The sequence below is a fragment of the Choloepus didactylus genome, chromosome 2 (genome assembly GCF_015220235.1).
Source record: "Choloepus didactylus isolate mChoDid1 chromosome 2, mChoDid1.pri, whole genome shotgun sequence".
Lineage (NCBI taxonomy): Eukaryota > Metazoa > Chordata > Mammalia > Pilosa > Megalonychidae > Choloepus > Choloepus didactylus.
In genome coordinates, this window is record NC_051308.1 from 108,380,375 (window position 1) to 108,400,045 (window position 19,671).

Consider the following 19,671-nt stretch of genomic DNA (forward strand, 5'->3'; position numbering starts at 1 on the left):
AGCCCTGGGTCAGCCTGGAGGTCCCCAGAGGAGGCCCGGCCCCCAGGTACCGGGAAGCTTCCTGGCTCAGACTCAGTTCTTTTCCCTTTGCTCTCCTTGACCAGCTCATCCTTTCCCTCCCCTCTCTTTCCTCCCTGCTCTTCTCTCAGCCTTTCCATTCCTTCCCCTTCACCTCCTGCTCGCCTGCCTTCTTTCTCTCCCTTCCTCTCAGCCCTCAGCAGTGATCATTTCACCACAAGACGCAGATACAGCCTCTTTCTCCCCTGCTACGGACCATGCACTGCAGTTGCTTGGCCGAGGGTATCCCTGCCTTTCCCGGCAACTACTGGATCTCAGGTGAGCCCTTCACCAGGTCCCCACCCACACTCCTGCAGACGGGCAAGCGGGGCGGCCCTGGGACCGGGCCTCGGGCACGGCCGCGTGGCCCCTCACGCGCCCCTCTCCACTCAGGCCTGACCTTCCCCGACTGGGCCTACAAAGCCGAGTCGTCACCGGGCTCCCGGCAGATCCAGCTGTGGCACTTCATCCTGGAGCTGCTGCAGAAGGAAGAGTTCCGCCACGTCATTGCCTGGCAGCAGGGAGAGTATGGGGAGTTTGTCATCAAGGATCCAGACGAGGTGGCCCGCCTCTGGGGCCGCAGGAAGTGCAAACCACAGATGAATTATGATAAGCTGAGCCGGGCCCTCAGGTGAGAGGAGGCAGCCAACATGGCCAGAAAGGGCAGAGTTCAAAGAAAGTTCAAACAGTAGTTTCTCGCCCCCTCCCATCCTCACCCCTCCGAGGCTTGGGGAGATGGCCTTGAATGTGATAAGATGCCCGGAGGTTCCCCAGAACAGCTCAGGTTTGCCTTGCTGGCCTGGGAAGGCAGGGAAGGGGGTGGCTGGCTCTAACTCCAAACCCTGCCCATTGGGCCAACTCTCTATCCTCAACCTCGAATTCTCCAGGTATTACTACAATAAGAGGATCCTGCACAAGACCAAAGGCAAGAGGTTCACGTACAAGTTCAATTTCAGCAAGCTCATTGTAGTCAACTACCCTCTGTGGGAGGTGCAGGCACCACCATCTCCCCACTTGCTGCTGGGGGCCCCTGCACTGGTGCCCATGGGCCTGCAGAGTGAGGTAGGCATGAAGGCTACCTGTCCCCGGGGCTCCCCCAGGCCCTTTCCCTCTGCCCAGGAGGCCCCCAGCCCTCCTTGCTGCCTCAGGGGTCTATCAGCCTCCAATGCGCATCTCTTGCTGCATGCTAGTTCCCAAGGACCCCAGGGGTCGGGGTGACCCCAATGTGGGAAGGTCATAAGGAAAGGAGTGGGGGCCCCAGGGGAGGGTTCAGGGCATCTGAGACTGCAGGCAGCACTTGGGCAGTGCTGGTTTAACAACCATTATGAAAGTATTTCATTGTTTTAACAACTGTCCACTGTACCAGCATATACTGTGGGGAATGGGTGCCAGGGAGAGCCCATCCCACTCCCCACAACTACTTCTCTTCCCTCCTCAGCTCCTGCACAGCATGCTGTTCACCCATCGGGCCATGGTGGAGCAGCTGGCTGGGCAGCGGACCTCCCAAGGGCCACCAGGGGCCTCTGGGGACAAGAAGGGAAGCAGCAGCAGCAGTGACCACAGTGAGTGCTCAGAATGGGGAGGGCCCAGGGAATTTTATCCAGAGGAGAGGAGGACCCTTCTGGCTGAGTATATGGGTGAAGGGGCCTGAGACAAGGGATAGTGCAAATCATTCATTCAGTGAACATTCATTGAGCACCAGCTATTTACTGGGTTTGGAGGTTCAGCGATGAGAGATGGTCCTCAAGAAGTTCAGAGGCTAATGGGGAGCAGAGATGGGAGGACTGTCAGGGGCTGATTCTGGGATTTGGGGAAGCACCAGATGCCCCAGGGGTGGAGAAAAGGAATTAGGGCTTCTTGGAGGAGGCCACACAGAACAGGTGAAGAAGACGGAGAAAGATGCCCAGGCAGAGGGGAAGTCATTTGTAAGATAAAATGCTGTGAGCGTGCAGAGCAAATCTGAAGAACTGCTAGTAGCTTGCCACAGTCAGAGAGTAAGTTATGTTACAAGGGTGGGGACCAGCAGGAAGGGTGAGAAATGAGGTCGGCAAGGGAAACAGGTATCTGGTCACCGAGAGCCTCAGAAGCCCTGCTAAGGGGGTTGGTCTTTGTCCTTTGGGCAGGAGGGACCCGGGAGGGAGAGGCTTGTTCAGATTTTCATTTTATGGAGATTATTCCAATTGTGTTTGGGTTGAGGATCATAAGAGCAGTGTCAGAAGAGTAGCTGGGAGGGTTTTTGTTTTTGTTTATGTTTTAAATAATTCCATTTTATTGAGATATATTCACAAACCATACAATCATCTGCAGTGAACAATCAGTTGTTCACAGTACCATTATATAGTAGTGCATTCATCACCACAATCACTTTTTGAACATTTTCATTATCACACACAAAAAAGAATAAGAATAAAAGTTAAAGTAAAAAAAAGAACACCTAAAGCAAGCTGGGAGATTTTTGAAGATGATCTAGGCAGAAGACGATGGGGGCTAGAACCGAGGCAAGGGTCGAGGGATGGAGAAGGGAGGGAGCTCAACTGGAGAGAGGTTGGGAAGATAAAGCTCACTCATTCATTCATTTCTTCTTTGAACACATATTTCTGCCTCGTGTGCCAGGCACCATCACAGGGGCTGGGGACGCTGATGTGAGCAATCCTTCCTTTATAGAGCTTGTAGGCAGGAGGCAGGAGGCAGACATCAAATTAGTAACCCGACAAATAGATACATCGTTACAACTGTGTTAACTGCTACAGAGGAGCTCAGGGTGCTGAGGGCATCAGAAAAGGCTTCCTTGACCTTGACAAAGTGACATTTGAGCTGAGACCCAAATTGTAAATAAGTGTCAGCTCAGCTCAGAGGGAGAGGGAGAACATGACAAGCAGAGAGAACAGTTTGTGCGAAGGTGCTGGGGCTGAAAAGAGGATCTGGGAGTACGCCAGAGTCAGGGCACATGATGATGGACGGGGAGAGAAGGGGGTGCATATTAGGTAGACACCGCAGGTATAGGGCCTTCAGATGGGAAGTGACAAAACCAGGATTTATGTGGAAAAAGATCACAAAGACACTGGTCCAACCCAAGGCTCTTCTAAGACAGGCTCAAGTCCTATCCCTCCACCCTAGGGCATTTCACGGAACAAGGACCTTTGGCCTTAGCCCCACCTCCCAGAGAGTACAAGGAGCCGGCCCTGGGCCCCACCAGCGCCGCTGAGGCCGTGGGCGTGGGCGTGTGGCAGCCCAGGGCCTGCTGGGACTCGCCTGGCCCCCAGCCGGGCAGCCCCGAGCTAGAGAGCACCTGGACAGCCCTCCCTGTTCTTCCACTCCCACCCACCCCCTCCCAGCTCTGGGAACGCCTTGGGCATAGAGCTTCTCTCTTTGGGAAACTGTGAGAAAGAAAAAGTGTTCCCTCCCTTCACACTCCCCTGCCCCAGCCCCTCACCCCTGCAGGCACACACACGTGCTCTGCCTGTACTTGGGCCCGAGGGACACTAAGCAGGCTCAGGTCACCGGGAGGTTAGGAGCAGCCGCATGCCCTGTTTCTGGATTGAGATTCTAGAAGGCTCCTCAGCTCCACTCCCACTCAGAGTACCTGGTGCCAAGAAAAGAAGCTGCTTCTGGGCAGAAGAGGGGCTGAACCATTGAGCCTGAGCCAGGAAGTTGCAGGGCTGGTGCTGGGAAGGGGTGGGAGAAAGGTGGGAGGAGGGCCCTTAGAAACATCTCGGCAGATACAGCCCTGACCTCAGGAGCCCCTGGGATGGAGGGAGGACACACAACCTCATCTAAGGACGCAAGGAAACGGGCAATGACCCAAGAGACCATACGTTACGGCGGGGCTCTCCACACTTTTCCTCACAGAGGATCGTTTTTGCTATTTCCCCCCTTTCATAGGCCCAACGTCCAAAATATTGTTCCTAGCAAATTAACTGAATGCATTAAGGAATAGCTCATTTGTTTTCCCAGTTTTTGTTAACTGTAGGCCCACCGATATGACCACGTTGGGTTGATACTCTTCCAGGTGAACGCCAAGGCCCTTGCTCTTGTTGAACGATGCAGCCTTGCTGAGATAAAATGTGGAGTTGGGGTTAGGCTTTTTGAAATATAGAGCATGGTATGAAGGTGTAGATAATCATCACAAAGGACCGCAGGCTGGGCGCCCCTATGGGAGGATCCCAGCAGAGAGGTACAGGGAAAAAGGCAGATTGCGAAGGAGAGGGAAGAGGGAAAGCTTCTTGGAGGAGAAGGGAGCTCTGTCCCCCAGGGCCAGACGGAGAGGAGGAAGGCAGGGCCCACCCGCCCACAGCCTCTCACTCTGCAGGCCCCTTCCAACCAGATATGTCACTTGCCCTTAGGCAGGAGAGGTGAAGAAACTGAGGCCTGAGAATTTAAACAACAAGCCCTAAAGCTCATGGGAAGATCTTTGCCCAGCTCAAAGTAGAGCTCTTTGCTGCAGGGACAGGGAGAGCAAAGAATGAATTCCTTGAGTTATAGCAAAGAATATCTTCATTCAGTCAGTCCACACAGTTTTATTAAGCACTTAATATGCGCCAGGCGGGTTTGGGTGCTGAACATACAGGGGTTGATAGAACAAACACGGTTCCTGCCCCCACAGAGTTTGGGACACAGACACTAAATAAATAATCTCACAAACGACTATGTAATTTTAACCGAGCAAAGGGCCCTGGTGGAAAGTTCGGTGTGATGAGTGTGAACAGCAAGGGGCTCTCACCTAGGCTGGGGAGGTGTGGGGGGCTTCCCCAAGGCAATGACATTTAGAATGAGACCTGAAGCAAAGCAAAAACAGAAAGGGTGGGGCGCAGGGAGTCATAAGCAAAAGATAAGTGGGAAATGGGAGAAGAAAGGTGCATCTCAGCTAGGGGCGCTCCCTTTGACCCTTTGTCTCTCTTTCCCCAGGACTTGGTGCTGCCCCAGGCCCCTGCAGACTCGGCCCTTGCTGCCATCTTGGGAGCCCTCAAGACCAGCTGCCAAGTTTTGCCTCCCTCACCCCTCCCCTCCCACCCCCTTTGCCTGGCAACTGGACTCACTTCTCAGCGTCCTTCTTGCCCCCTAACCCTGCAGAGCAGCAGCTGCTCGGAACCTCCAAGCCAGACACCCTACTTCCCAGAAGTGGGTGCCCCCCGGGGGCCTGGCACTTTCCTAGACTTCCCCTGGTGGCGGGGCTGAGACTGGGGGCTGGAGAGAGGCTGCGGCTCCTGTCCCTGAAGACTGGGGGGCTGGGGGTAGAGCCCAATCCCATGTTGGGGGCAAAAGGGTGCCCAGATCCCAGGGGAGGCTTCTCCTCAGAGGCTAACAGACTCAAAACTGGGGAGGAAAGGCCTGCACCCCGGAATCAGGAGACCTTCAAAGCAGCGTGGCCCTCAGATCCTCCTTAATTGGGGAGGAAGGTATGAAGTGGGGGTCCCCCAAACTCCATCTCTCTTCTTCCCCACTTCCTTCTGGCTTTGCACCTTCCAGCCCCACCCCTGTCTGGACATTGGCTCAAGGGGATTCGAAGTGGTGGAGTTGGACTCTCGAGGGGTCCATGTGGGAGAGGGTGTATGCGGGGATGAGGAAGACTGAAGCAGAGTGTCCCCTCCCCTCCCAACAAACTACTAATCAAAACAAGGAGTGATTCTTATCTCAATTTATTTTTGAAGGGGAGGAGACTAAGGTTTCCATCATTTGAAGCATCCCTTAACTGCCCACCCCAAACCCATGGGGAAGGTCCTGGGGTTTTGCTTCCTGAGGCTTAGGACAACTCCTTTCTTCTCTGAGGCCCATCTCCCTAACCTGGGCTAAGGTCTCCAGTCCCTCTCCCTGCCCTCTTTGTGCTTCTTTCTCATCCCGCTAATTTCAGCGACCCTGGAAGCTCCCTGCCCCATGCAGTGCAGGCACTTCCTCCCATCTCCATTCCTCTAGGCAGGTAAGGCAGGTGGGGCAAGGAGGGACTGGCCTCCAGCTGCTCGGTAAGACCCCCTGCAGACCGTGAATAAAATGCCCCTGGCACGCTGCCCTCTCAGTGGCTGCCTCCTGTGGGCCCCTGCAGCCCTCCTGCCCACCCATCTGGTCGGCAGCTACCACCTCCCAAGATTCCTGGCAGAAAGGGAACGAGGGAGGCTGGGTGAGGGCTCGGGGCTTGGAGTAGAACCCAAAATCAAGGAGTCAGCCTCCTCCCCCCGGAGAGAAGTGCTGAAGGCAGAGGCCACAGGCACCCAGAGCTCCCAGGGCGATGTGAGAAACCAGCTTCAAGGGAAGAACTTAAAAACAGAGCAAGGGTCTTTACCGGGTGACATTCAATCCCCCCAGAGGGCCTCTGAGCAAAATTCTAAAGGGTTGGAGGTGCAGAAGGGGGACATTGGATGAGCAGGGCCTCCTCTTCCTCTGCTCCCCATATCCTAAGAAGGACAAGGGGAGCTGGAGCCAACTCGAAGCCTTGTGTGGCTGGGGGTAAAGGGAGGGCATGTGAGCGAGAGGGTCTTTTGCTCAACCAAGGAAATACCAATAGAGAGGGATGCTCCAGGAACCAAGAAGATTGAACACCATTGCTCTCCTGTCTCTAGGCCACCAATTACGGGGTTTAGGATTTGTCTCCACTTCCTTTCTATGACGAGGAGCAAGAATCATTTGTCCCTGTCCCTCAATTCCAAGGAGTGGGTGTGTGTGCACCCCTCTCTCATTTTGCTTTCTGCATCCTCTGAGTCCTTCTTTGCAGCAGATGCCTTGTTCTCGTTATTGGAACAGGGAAGACAGCCTCAAAGTGGGGCAGGGGCAGGGGCGGACCCTCACCCTGAAGAAAGGTTAAGCTTGGCAAGGAACCCAGCCCCTGGGGGTGTTCCTCATCTCAGTGATCCTCCATCCCCACCCCAGATGCCCCCCAAAAAGGAGACCCCAGAGTTTTTGTCCTAGGAAATCCCAGGGAGTGAAAGCTGCTTTTCCCTTGCTCCCAAACCACAGGCCCATCCCCAGCCCTGTAGCAATGAGGAGCCCCCTGCCTGGGGTTTTCCCATTGCCCTGCCCAGTTTGGGGAGACAAAGAGCTAGTGTTGTCTGCTGCAGCACAAGGAACTGGATTGCGCTGTCATGGGGCCCAGGCCCTGTTCAGAGAGGCCAGCCCCAGATCGGGGGTTTTCTTCATAATGGGAACTGTCATGTGCTCTCTGCCTGACACCACCCCCTCTTCAGCGGTTTGTGGTTGCTGTGACCCCACATTTCAGGCAATGAAAACTGCTTTGAGGTCACTGTTCTAAAATTTCTCTCTGGGGTAGGTGAACCAAGGACACTGAAAGCTCAGACGCAGAGGATTTAAACTTCCAGGCGGTGCACTCCAGATTTTAGGCAATAGATTCGAGTAGAGCCGAGTTTCTCAACCTCGACACTATTATCATTTTGGCTGCTTAAGTCTTGTTGTCTTGTGCGTTCTAGGGTGTTTAGCAGCATCCCTGGCCTCTACCCACCATCAGTTTTGACAAACAAAAATGTCTCCAGATATTGCCAGATGTCCCCTGGGGAAAGGAGAATGGGCATATTTTCCCCCAGTTGAGAACCACTTAAGTAGAGGATGGATGGATAGGAGTAGTCTGGCTTCAGCAAGTCCTGATGTTTTGGCAAAGATGGGACCCAGGCACCCCGCAATGCAAGAGAGAACTGGTGGTTTACTCATTGCAAGAGTGCCCTCTGGTGGCCTGAATCAATACCCGCAATCAGAAGAGCGCAGAGCCCTGGACTTGGCTGTGTGGGCAATTTCAGAGGAAAAGGGGTAGAAACAGTTTATGAGCACGCTCCCATTTCAACCCCCCTTGGCAGATCACGGACTCTTCACCAAAGAACCAACAGGTCTAATGTGATGACAAACTCTGCAGGTTGTGAGTTCATTTGGTAGAATGGTGTACAGCCATCTACCTTAGAAATCATACCCACTAGCCACCTGTAACCATCAGCCTCACCAGGGAACAACATGGGGAAGACACTCGGCCTTCTAGGAGCTGGGGAACCAGGACAAGAGGCAGAGAACTCATCTCACCAACCACACCTGCTTCTTGGCTTTTGGCTCTCTCATACCAAAGACATGGACAGCAGCACTCATGAGCTTCAAGCAGAATTTCAGGGAGTCAGACTCCCAGGCTTTAGGAACCAGAAGGGACCTTTGAGATCATCGAGTTCAAACCCCTAATATTACAGACCCAGAGAAAGAGACTTGCTCAAGATTGCATGACAAAAAACAGAGCCAAATTTAGAATATGAATTTCCTAATTATCAGTCAACATTCTTTCCATCTCACCATAATCACTTGGCTTGAGAGTTTAAGAGACCCTTAAAATTCCCTAGAAATAAGAATATTTTATACGTTGAGAGGGAAATGTAAAAAGTTGTTCCTGTGGGGGATTTTTAGTATAACCATAGTAGTAAGCGTTTTTCTCTTCAGGTGCAGTTCAACACTTGGTTATATATTGTCCGGTGGTGGCCTCTAGTTGTCGGATGGGCATGAATGCTGTGTCACCCTAAAGCTGGTATTGTCAGTGATAGCTCAGCACACTTGTCAAATGAAAGGTAGTTTTTCACTAGAACACTTGATTAGCATACGGAAGAAGGGGCCTTGGGGGTTAAAAAACAAAAGCAACGTATTTGCTCCCCTGAGTTGTTTGTGGCAGCAGGACAAATCCCCACCCTCCCTGTTTTTTCTCCCCTAATAGAAAAAAACGTCAACAATATTGTTCCATGCAGAGAAGCAAAATGTGGTCCCTGGATTTAGGAATACGGAAGTCTTGGAGAAAGCACGGCATGGATGCAACACTCTCCATTGCCAAGCCCCCAGCACAGCTTTGGAATCATTGACCCAGAGGGGAGAAAAAAATGGAAAGGTCATACATGATATATCACTCAACAAACACTTATTGCATGCCTATTATATGCCAGACACTGTGCTGCCAGATACTGAGGACTCAAAGTACCTGCCCTTAAGATGCTTCCGTCTGGGAAATGCTCCAGGCGGCATGAAGGAAGTCAGTACTTTGCATAGAAAGTGAGGGTTCAGGTGAGAAGCAGAGCTGGCAGGGGAGGTTCTGTGAAGGCGGGTTAGGGGTGGGGTGGAGGTGGTATGCTGCAAGGAGAGGCCAGCACAGGGCCTGCTCAGATAAACCGGGACCAAAAATCCCAGCAGGGCACTGAGCACAGAGCTGCGGAGGAAGGGTTCCGTCAGAAATGGTCATACCCAAATTAAACATAAATTTTATTTAGAAATCAGCCTACTTTAAGGTACCTAAAAGTAAGTTTTAAGGAGTCCAGCCTAATTCCCGAACTCAGATAGCCAGGTAATATGTGTGATTGCTTATGATGTTATGACCCAGCTACAATTCCGTCATCTATTTTTTTCATCTAATATTACTTCATAAACACTTCATAGCTTGTTTATAGATAATGTGATCACCTTAACCATGGCAGAATATTCTGTCATGTTGATACAGCACACATTTAACCATCTCTCTGTTGCTGATCTTTTAGGTCGTTTCTTGTTATTTGGCTTGTAAATAAAGCAGTTTCACACCTTTGCCCATGGTTATGGATTATTTTTTTCTTTCCTTGAATTAGTTCTTTGAGACAATTTCTCAGGAGTGGTGAAATTGGTGGATCAAAAATGTCGACATTTTAATGGCTTTAGGTACATATTGTCCAACTGTCCTCCTAAAGATTATAATGTAACAGCCCCGACTATTCACCACTTACTATGAACCAGACCTGCCCTAAGTCCTTCACATACACTGACACATTCAATACTCACAACAACTTTATGAGGCAGACACGACTATCATCCCATTTTACAGATGAGGAAACTGAGGCACAAGATGCAAAATAACCTGCTCAAGGTCACGTTCATGACAAGCTGCAGAGCCAGGGTTCACACCAAGGCAGGCTGGCTCTCGGGTATGTGCTCAAAGCCAGTCTAGGATGCCAGCTGCGAAAGATGGGTTTTCCTGGAGCATCAGCAGCTGCAGCCTTTCCCTGCCTTTCACTACTCTTATTAATAAAAGTAAAATGTTACATCATTACTATCTTCTTTTGTATTTCTTTAGTAGTGGTGAGGGAAACCTAACATTTTTACACTTGTTTACTATTTATAACTTGGACTCTCATTTTAAAATTAGGAACAAGGACTATTTCATTAATACATACAATACTTAAAGGATATTTCAAATTCATATTACAGCCAGATAAGGAGTGTAGAAGGAAATAAGGATAGGTAAAAACAAAACAAAACAGAAAAACAAACAAACAAACAAACAAAGAAACAAGAAAAACAGAGGAAATCAAAAGGGGAGTGCTCTTCAGAAGGTTTGGGGGGAAAGGGGGGAAGGAAAGATTCCCTGAATCACTTCCCTCATTCCGTGTTAAAAAAAATAGACCACTTTTGTAAGACTCCCCTCTGGTCACTTTGAGAGCAGTAATTTCCATTTGAAATGTTAATACTATAGCCAATTAATTACCATTTGTAATTCATTTGTGGCTTTGTCCTTAACCTTTCAAAAGCTCAGACCATCACTGGCAACCCACCAGGGAAAAATTGAGTGAGCCCAGCAATAATTACCTGGAGGGGTCAGCCAGAGGAAATCAAGCCATGGGGGAGATTTGGTCTTTGGGCCAGACGTTTTGCATCCTAATGAATGAGACCCACACAGCAGCACGGACCATTGCCAGGAATTTAAAATAGAGCCAGAGATTACCATCCACTCCAACCCATTTATTTTTTTAGCTGAGGGTTCAAAGGCCACTGGGGAGAAAGTTGTCCCAGGCACTAGAAACAGCAAAACCTAGCTGTGATTCGACCCCATGGTTCACATGCACTTTTCCTACAGCCAAATTGCTGTGGGCTGGTGGAGAAAAGTCCCACAACCACGAGGCTTGGCGCCACGGTAAAGCCACTCTCTCCAACCTCATCTGGGTTTTCACACGCCTTCTGCTTGTTCTGGGTCAGCTCTCAGCTTCTATTCTAAACTTTTGCCCTTGCCCATACCCCACTTCCTTCCTTTCCACCATTGACTTCACCTTCTACTTGGGTTCCCCTCCCCTGTACGGTCTTTTCTTCCAGTCCCAGGAATGTGTTGTTCCTCTCCCCAGTGATGTAACCCCTCCCACCTGTACCAAACAAGGAAGGTCAGACGGGTTTCAACTCTTGTGGCAACTCCAATTAATTGACAGGGGCTGCCTGAAGCTCAGAAGTTAAGAATGATTCCATGGCTGTGCTGGGGCTTGGGAAGGAGAGTGGTGCACATATGCCATGCCTTCCGCAGTACTAAATCCAGTGACTCCATTCTGGTCTTTCTCGTATCAAACCTTTCCTCTGCATGGGGCATTGTTGACATCCTTTGTTCCATTAGCTGCCAAGACCCATCCCCAACCAGTTCCACTATTCCTAAGATGGTCCTTTTTCATTCTCCTTTCTGGGCTCTCCTCTGCAACGCCACCTCCAGTCTCCAGAGCACTGGCCCACAGCTCTGCTTATTCTACACATGCCTCCTATTTGGTTTTGATTTTGTCTTCTCTCCTTGCCGTGACCACCACAATGTTGATTGCTCCCAGATTGCACTGCTGGCCCCAACCTCACCCTCAGGCTTTAGCTACTCAGTCAGACTGCCCACTGGGCATCTCCACCTGGATATCCCATAGGTATCTCAAACTCATCATGTCCCAAAAGTAAGTCTTTGTCTCCGCTGTCTCCCACTCCCCTCTTCTGTCTGTTTCTTACTTTAGCTAATGATACCACAATCCATCCAATTACACCCAAGCAGAAACCAGGGACCAGGGTGTCAGCCCACATTTTCTTCTCCCTCACTTCCCACATCCAGTCAGTCTCCAAATCCTATCAGTTTCACCTCCTAAACATTTTTCAAATCTGTTCTTTCCTGGACAACTCTACACTGACCTAGTTTAGACACTCATCAGCCTCTTGTCTAATCTTGTCCCTTTCAAATCTGTATTCCATACTGCCAGGATGCACTATTTAAAATGTCAGTCTGATCACGTAACTTAAAACCCTTCAGTGGCTCCCTCTGAAAGGAAAAGAATTTTCCTGTACCCTCACTGTTGGTAATTTATTTGTACCACAATGTCATTTAAATAAGTATGAACATAATCCTAGGTACAAATATGTATTTATGACACATGAAACTGTAAAAGCAATAGCAAGTTACCAATTAAATAGAAACAAAATTACAAAACCAATACATTTAAAAATAATAACATTAATTTATTGCAACAGATGATATTTGTTGAAACTAATTGATGCTCAAAATGAGCTCGTGGGCCTGATTGCTTCAGTGGTCTTTGGAGTTTGGCATGCCGCATGATGACTCATTTCTCCCATCACTTTTCTCTATTAGAATTTCTGCTAACCCTTTGTTCATGCAGCTTGCTGAGAGGACATTTGGCCTCCTCTAGGCACAAACGCATCATTTACATATTAAGTCCTCCTCTATTCTTTTCTCATTAGCTGAAACAATTAAAGCAGCTCTACTTGGTGCCAACTCATCACAAACACAAAAGCAGACACAGATTCTGAAATCATTTGGCAATGTAGTTTTGTTAAGTGCCACCCGGATGATCCAAAATATGATTATGCTCATTCGTCTTTCATATTATCGTTAAAAGTAAGACAGGAAAGTTAACCTTTCTCCAGAAATTCCATGGACTCTGGGTTGAGATCTAAAGAACCAGTACAAGTTCCATATAGCAGGGGATCCAGGAGTTCACCACTGCACCCACAAACCCACACAGATACTCACAGAAACACATCTACAGCCACTTCCCACCACTCACTTGACACCCTGGTGGTGCCCAATTGCTTGTGCCTCCGTGCTCTGTGTGCTTGCTCCTCACTCTGCCCAAAGGCCCTACCCTTTCTCTTCTTAGGCTACTTCCTCCTCATCCTGTAGGATTTTGCCCAGAAGCTTATCCTGACCCCCAATAGGCAGAGTCAACTGCCTTTCCTCTAGCTGCAAAAGCACCTGTGCATAGATTTACCCTAGCACTTACTGCATCTTGTGGAAATTATCCTGGAGCACAAGCTGCACCAGGGCAGGGACAGGGTTCTGTCAATCTCTATGGTCCTAGCACTTAGACAAGACCTGGCATATGGCAGCTTTCAAACAAAGGCTGCTGAACAGAAATCCAGCCTCCCTGTGGTAGTGGAGAGAACCTCTCACCTGCAGCTGAGCTGTAGAACTTGCTTTGTTGACCATTTGTGACTTTGGACATGTCATTTTATCACCTTGAGCCTCAGCTGCCCTGTCTATGAAATAGGGACAATGCAGACATACTGGAACAGGTGCAAAATTACTAGGGAAATTCAAGGCAGCATGATTTTAATAGCAAAATATTGGAAGAAACCTAAATGCCCACCTGTAGGGTGCTGGTTAAACAAATTATGGCACATCCAGACAATGAGCATTGCATTGTCATAAAGAAAGAGGAATCTCTTTGTATACTAATGTGGAAATAACCTCTAAGATTTGTTTTAAGAGAAAAATTGTAAAGGCAGAAATGTGATATTACTGTTTGTATAAAAAAGGGGAAACTTAAATATATTTGTATTTACTTGCTTATGGAATCAAATGTCTGGAAAGATAAACAAGAACAAATAACAGAGGTGACCCGCTGGGGAGAAGGAAATGGGCAGTTAGAAGACAGATGTGGCAAGTCAATTTTTCATTGCATGTATTTTATATTTAAGATTTTTTAACTATAAGAGGTATTACCTATTCAAAACATAAATTTAAAACTAAAGTATAATATTACCTACCATACCTACGTCAAAGAATCAAGTAGAAAGATCAAATAAAATAGTCATGTGTTGTTATTATAAAGTATAAACGATGACATTTTCATGCTGAAGCTACTATCCTATAGTACTACTAATAATTATTATGCAAATATGTCATATACCTTCCCTTCTCCATCCCCACCTTCCTCTAATTAATACCCGTTAGGGAAGGATTATGCTTTACTATCATTTTATAGAAGAAAGGAGGCAGAAAGGAGGGAAGTAACAGCTAGATTGACACATGACCTCATACCTGCTTCTGCTGCAGAGGCCCTCACACCTGAACTCTCCCCTCAGCGAGCCTTATATTGGCACCCTCTTCAAAATGAGTCTGTCTCCTTCCTGCCCTCCCCTCCTATGCCCCAGTTCCACTCCATACCTTCTTACGGACCCTCACATACCCCAGGGCTCCTCCAAAGATGGTCTCAAACATCTGCCATCAACTCCATGAAACACTTTCTCCTTAGCCTAGTATACACACTAGATCTGGTGACCTTCCCTCACTCACCAGATGCTCTTACAGAAATCTTGAGGCTACAAAACCCAAATAGCCACAACAGGCTCCACACACAAATATACTGGATCCTGACTCCAGAGAACTTGAAACAGCCCTAGCCATCAGGATGAGTCACCTCTGATGGCCTTCTTGCTTCTCCTCCTTCTCCCCATTTGCCAAATGTTTCAAAGAAGCCAAAACTGAAGGGGAAGGATATCAAGGTTTGCTTTTGAGGAGTAGCCAGGTAATATGCAAATAGCACCCCAATAATGCCCACAGCAAGAGTATCCTATGACAAGGAATTCTGTACTGAGCCCTGCTCAGTTCAAGGCATGGCTAAAAAGACTTTAGAAATTGTTCAACACATGGACTTTGATGTCACACATTTAGTCATTAAAAAATATTTACTGAGTGCCAACTAAGAGCCAGGCACTGGGCTAGGTAATGGTGTGCTGATAAACCAGACCTCCAAAAAGAAAAAGAAAAATGCCCTGATATAATCATTTGCCAATTACCATGGTGTAAATACTCCCAGCACAGCTGATATTAAGCTGTATGAAGTCACCAAATGTGGAACTAGAAAGAGATGCACACAACTGATTATCATGAGCCAGTATAAGCTGGCTTCAGCACATCACTGGATAACAAACAAGATACACATAGATTCTATATTCATGAGCTTATAGTATAATAATAACTATTATTTACTGAGTGCTGACTATGTACCAGATATTTATTCTAAGCATTATATCGTTATAAACCATTTAATCATCACAAAACCCTATAAGGTAAGTATTATCATCTGACAACAAGAAACTAAGCACATAATCTCAAATTGTGGTCAGTGATACGAAGAAAATGAGGTACTGTAATAGATAATAGAATAGACAGTGGCTGGTATGCTAGCAAATGCTTAACAAGTTATGAGAGGAGTGGGGGTAGCACTATTTCGTGGAGTTTGCCAATTTTCATAGTGTAAATACTCCCACCATGGCTGATTTCAAGCTACCAAGGTGACTTCAACTGTTTTGCAAAATTCCTGAAAATTTAACAAATGGCTGTCATGAGCCTGCATGAGCCAATATGAGCCAGCTCCAGCACCCTGCTTGGACAGGGGAAGGAGGAGGAGTGGAGAAGCTGAATTCAGAAGGGATGTGCACAGATGTCTCAAGGGGATGGCATTTAAGTAGAGATGTGAGAGATGACAAGGAGGTAGCCTTGTGAAGAACCAGGGAAGACCCTGGAAGAGTGGGATGAGATGAGGTTGGAGAGAAAGGCTAGAGCCAAATCATGCAGCAGCTTGTAGACAACAGGCAGGAGTTTGAAATTTATTCTAAATTCACCAGAGAGTTCCAACACTTACTAGGTATGTGATTATGAGACAGTTCTTTAACTTCTCCAAGCCTCAGTTTCCTCATCTATGAAATGAGTATAAAACCCTCTCATAGGAGGAATGTAGACCCAGCATCGTGGGATGGAGAACATCTTCTTGACCAAAAGGGGGATGTGAAAGGAAATGAAATAAGCTTCAGTGGCAGAGAGATTCCAAAACGAGCCGAGAGATCACTCTGGTGGGCACTCTTACGCACACTTTAGACAACCTTTTTTAGGTTCTAAAGAATTGGGGTAGCTGGTGGTGGATACCTGAAACTATTAAACTACAACCCAGAACCCATGAATCTCGAAGACAGTTGTATAAAAATGTAGCTTATGAGGGGTGACAATGGGATTGGGAATGCCATAAGGACCAAACTCCACTTTGTCTAGTTTATGGATGGATGTGTAGAAAAGTAGGGGAAGGAAACAAACAGACAAAGGTACCCAGTGTTCTTTTTTACTTCAATTGCTCTTTTTCACTCTAATTATTATTCTTGTTATCTTTGTGTGTGTGCTAATGAAGGTGTCAGGGATTGATTTAGGTGATGAATGTACAACTATGTAATGGTACTGTAAACAATAGAAAGTACGATTTGTTTTGTATGACTGCGTGGTATGTGAATATATCTCAATAAAATGATGATTAAAAAAAAAAAAAAAAAAAAACCCTCTCATAGGATTGCTGTAACAAGTACATGAGATGTATATATAGTGCTTCCAATTCCTCCCCAATAAATGGAGTTATTAATATTCAATCCAATACCTAGTGCCCATTCATGTGAGAAAGGGAAGGTTGGGGAAGAACAGACATCTGGGTACCCTAGAAAATGTGATTAATAGGGGGTTGCTCTAGGGTCTTGAACCCAAAGGCCTACAAGGTCATGCACAATAAAGCATGGCAGAGATGGTGGCAACAGAGCACGTGTCATGTTACAATTTTCCAAGAGAAGCTGGACATCCAAATTTTTATGCAATCTTCCTATTTATAAATGTTGGCCCTCATTCCAGGCCCCCCTTCCCCTTCCCTGGGGTCTGTGGGTAACACTGCACTGCATCCCTTGCAGGGTGGCATTGCCAAACCACGCAGACTCCCCACCTGGTGCACTCCTCCCATCCACCTCTCTGGGTTGAGCCTCCACCTGTCCCAGCTGCCCAGACATGGGGCTGCCGTGTTTTTTGGATGCACTTTTGTCACATTCAGCCTGGCCTTCACACTTTTCTTGATCACAGTGGCTGGGCACCTGCTTCGCGTCATCATCCTGGTCGCGGGGGCATTTTTCTGGCTGGTTTCCCTGCTCTTGGCCTCTGTGGTCTGGTTCATCTTGGTCCAGGAGACTGACCGGTCAGATGTCCGGCTCCAATTTTTTTGGTGCTGCAGCTTCAGTCCTTCTGCAGGAGATGTTCCGCTTTGCCTACTATAAGCTGCTTACGAAGGCAGGTGAGGAGTTAGCATCTGAGTGAAGACGAGAGATCACCCATCTCCGTCTGCCAGATGGCTCATGTTTCTGGTCTCTCCTTTGGTGTCATCAGTGGGGTCTTCTCTACTATCAATATTTTGGCTGATGCACTTGGGCCAGGTGTGGTTGGGATCCATGGAGACTCACCATATGACTTCCTGACCTCAGCCTTTCTGACAGGGGCCGTTATCCTGCTCCTTTTTCTTTTGGGGAGCTCTGTTCTTTGATGCCTGTGAGAGGAGACGATCCTGGGCTTTGGTCATAGTGGTTGGGAGTCACCTGCTGACATCAGGACTCACATTCCTGAACCCCTGGTACAAGGCCAGCCTGCTGTTTCCATTGGTTTCTGGGCCTTCATCCCAGCTGGAGGGTCCCTGCAAAGTATCTAGCTCAGCCTCTCGTGTAATGACTGACTACCTGGGCTGATCGCCTGCCAGATCACTCACCTGCCTGTCCACTGACCATGACTGAGACCAGCCCCAGCCCGGGTCCATTGTCCACCGTTTTCCATCTCCTTCTCATCGGTCTGTCCCACCACCTTCAGTGTTTTGCTTTGTCCACTTGTGACCTTTAGTCTCTAGGCTTTACCAGGAATAGCCTGGGTTCAGCCAGTCACTGAATGGTGGGTTTGAATCTGCGCTTATCCCCACCACCGGACCCCCTTTTTGTCCAGGGCTCCCTATGTGTCATTGCTCTGCTCTCCCCCTGCCCAAGACTTACCCCCTTCTCCTCTGCAGGCCGAAGGCAGGAAGACAGTCGGGTGAGGGTGTATTCTGCCCTGCACATCCCATCTGAGGACTGAGGGAACACAGTGGGAGACCCCAGGGCCTGGGGTGCCCTCCTGATCTCCTCACCCTGTGTTTCTCCTTCTCCAGTTCTGGACAGTGCAGTTTGCCAAGAAAAGGGACCTAGCCTAGACATTGCCCCAGAGATGATAGAGGCTCAAGGGTAGATGGGCTCTGAGTTTCCCAGTATCCCCTCCCCAGACTGGACATCTTGGTCTTTTTCTCAGGTCTGAAGGGAACCATTTCTGGTGTGATAAAGACTCCAAACTGCCTTTTTTTTTTTTGAGTGGGGGAAGGGGGAGGTATATTGGAACTCCTCTCCTAACCATCTTGGGCTATATTTTTCCCTCCTCAAATTGCTCCTCCTGGCTGGGCTCATATTTGTCCCCCTTTCTCCTTGGTCCCAGGTCCTGGGGGGAAGGAAGGGCATGCATGTTTGGGGTTGAGAACTGGTATTACTGGAACTGATGGTTTTAACCTCCGTAACCACCAGCATCCTTCCTCTCCCCAAGGTGAAGCGGAGGGTGCTGCGGTGAGCTGGCCCACTCCAGAGCTGCAGTGCTGCTGGAGGAGTCAGACTACCATGACATCGCAGGGAAGGAAGGTAGATTTTTTTCCAGTTTTTAATCGAGGTGACGGGAGTGGGATGGGGAGGTTTTCTATAAACTATATCGTTTTTTGTTGAAGGTGGAGTGTCCCATCCTTTTAATTAAGGTGATTGTGATTTTGACTAATACAAAGGACTTTATTAAAACAAAGCAAACAAACAAACAAAAAAACGCTGTATAGACCAAACCAAACAAGCCCACAAACCACTCATTTGTGCCCACTGCTTTAAACCTTCCAATGAGCTCTTTCCCCAGCTGAAGAGGAAAAGGACCAGCCAAGCGATACCTTTGGTTGGGCTCAGACTGGGGAGTGCATGTGAAGGTAAACTGCAAGAGCAATTTTGAGGGTAAAGGGGGGCAACTGAGCTTCCAAGGCAGTTGTCCAGCAAAATAAATCATTCCATATATCCTACAACTACAAGATACTCATAAGTTTAGAAATCACCTTCTGATATATTTGAGTTTATATCTACCACACTGTTTCTTTTTCTTTTCCTTTTGCCTTCTTAGGAATGTTTTAAAAACACATTTCATTTTAATCCTCTGCAGTTTGGAAATTCTACACACTACTCCTATTCTTACAATGGTTAACTCAAAAATTACAACCTGCCTCCTCAATCATAAGCTCCTCTATGCTCTTTTCTACTTTGGGCTGGCTAAAAAGATGACCCTCAGGGCAACTTTGGAAGCAATGTGTTGAAAATGGTAGAGTCTTTCCCTGTTTGGGTGCTTGAATGAATAAGTAGAGGGAGGCTATTAGGTCAGTAAGAAATACACCTATGTTCGTTAAGCCACTGAAATTTTGGGATTTCTTTGTTACAAAAGCTGGCATTGTCATAATTAATATAGAGATCGTCACTGGGTAGTAAGTATTTTCATTCACCACAGTGAAGACATAATTCCACTGTCTTCTGGTTTCCTTTTTTTGATACTTAGAAGTCAGCTGTAGTATATTGCCCCTTTGAAAGTAATTTTTTTTCTCTAACCACTTAAAAAATAAATTCTGGACTTCCAGGAAGGTGGTGGAGTGAATGAGGCAGAATGGGCTTCTCCATGAAAGCAACTAGAGAGGGGCCAGAGGATGCCGGGGT

General features: G+C 47.9%; 1 protein-coding gene and 1 pseudogene across 1 annotated transcript; both read left to right on the top strand.

The window, feature by feature from the left end:
- The first annotated feature begins 260 nt into the window (after nucleotides 1–260).
- On the top strand, nucleotides 261–5,441 carry LOC119512732 (ETS translocation variant 3-like protein). Its single transcript, XM_037807566.1, has 5 exons — nucleotides 261–336; nucleotides 451–688; nucleotides 945–1,119; nucleotides 1,496–1,619; nucleotides 4,963–5,441. The coding sequence occupies exons 1-5, from the start codon at nucleotides 276–278 to the stop codon at nucleotides 5,439–5,441; spliced, it is 1,077 nt and encodes a 358-aa protein (XP_037663494.1). The 5' UTR covers nucleotides 261–275.
- A 601-nt stretch (nucleotides 5,442–6,042) lies between these two features.
- LOC119512740 lies at nucleotides 6,043–17,989 on the top strand (annotated as a pseudogene).
- The last annotated feature ends 1,682 nt before the right edge of the window (nucleotides 17,990–19,671 follow it).

Excerpts from the sequence above, each read along its gene's own strand:
- LOC119512732 (XM_037807566.1), top strand. The coding sequence starts at position 276 with ATGCACTGCAGTTGCTTGGCCGAGGGTATCCCTGCCTTTCCCGGCAAC. Across the intron at positions 337-450 it reads CGGCAACTACTGGATCTCAG|GCCTGACCTTCCCCGACTGG; the intron begins GTGAGCCCTTCA and ends CTCTCCACTCAG. Across the intron at positions 689-944 it reads AAGCTGAGCCGGGCCCTCAG|GTATTACTACAATAAGAGGA; the intron begins GTGAGAGGAGGC and ends CGAATTCTCCAG.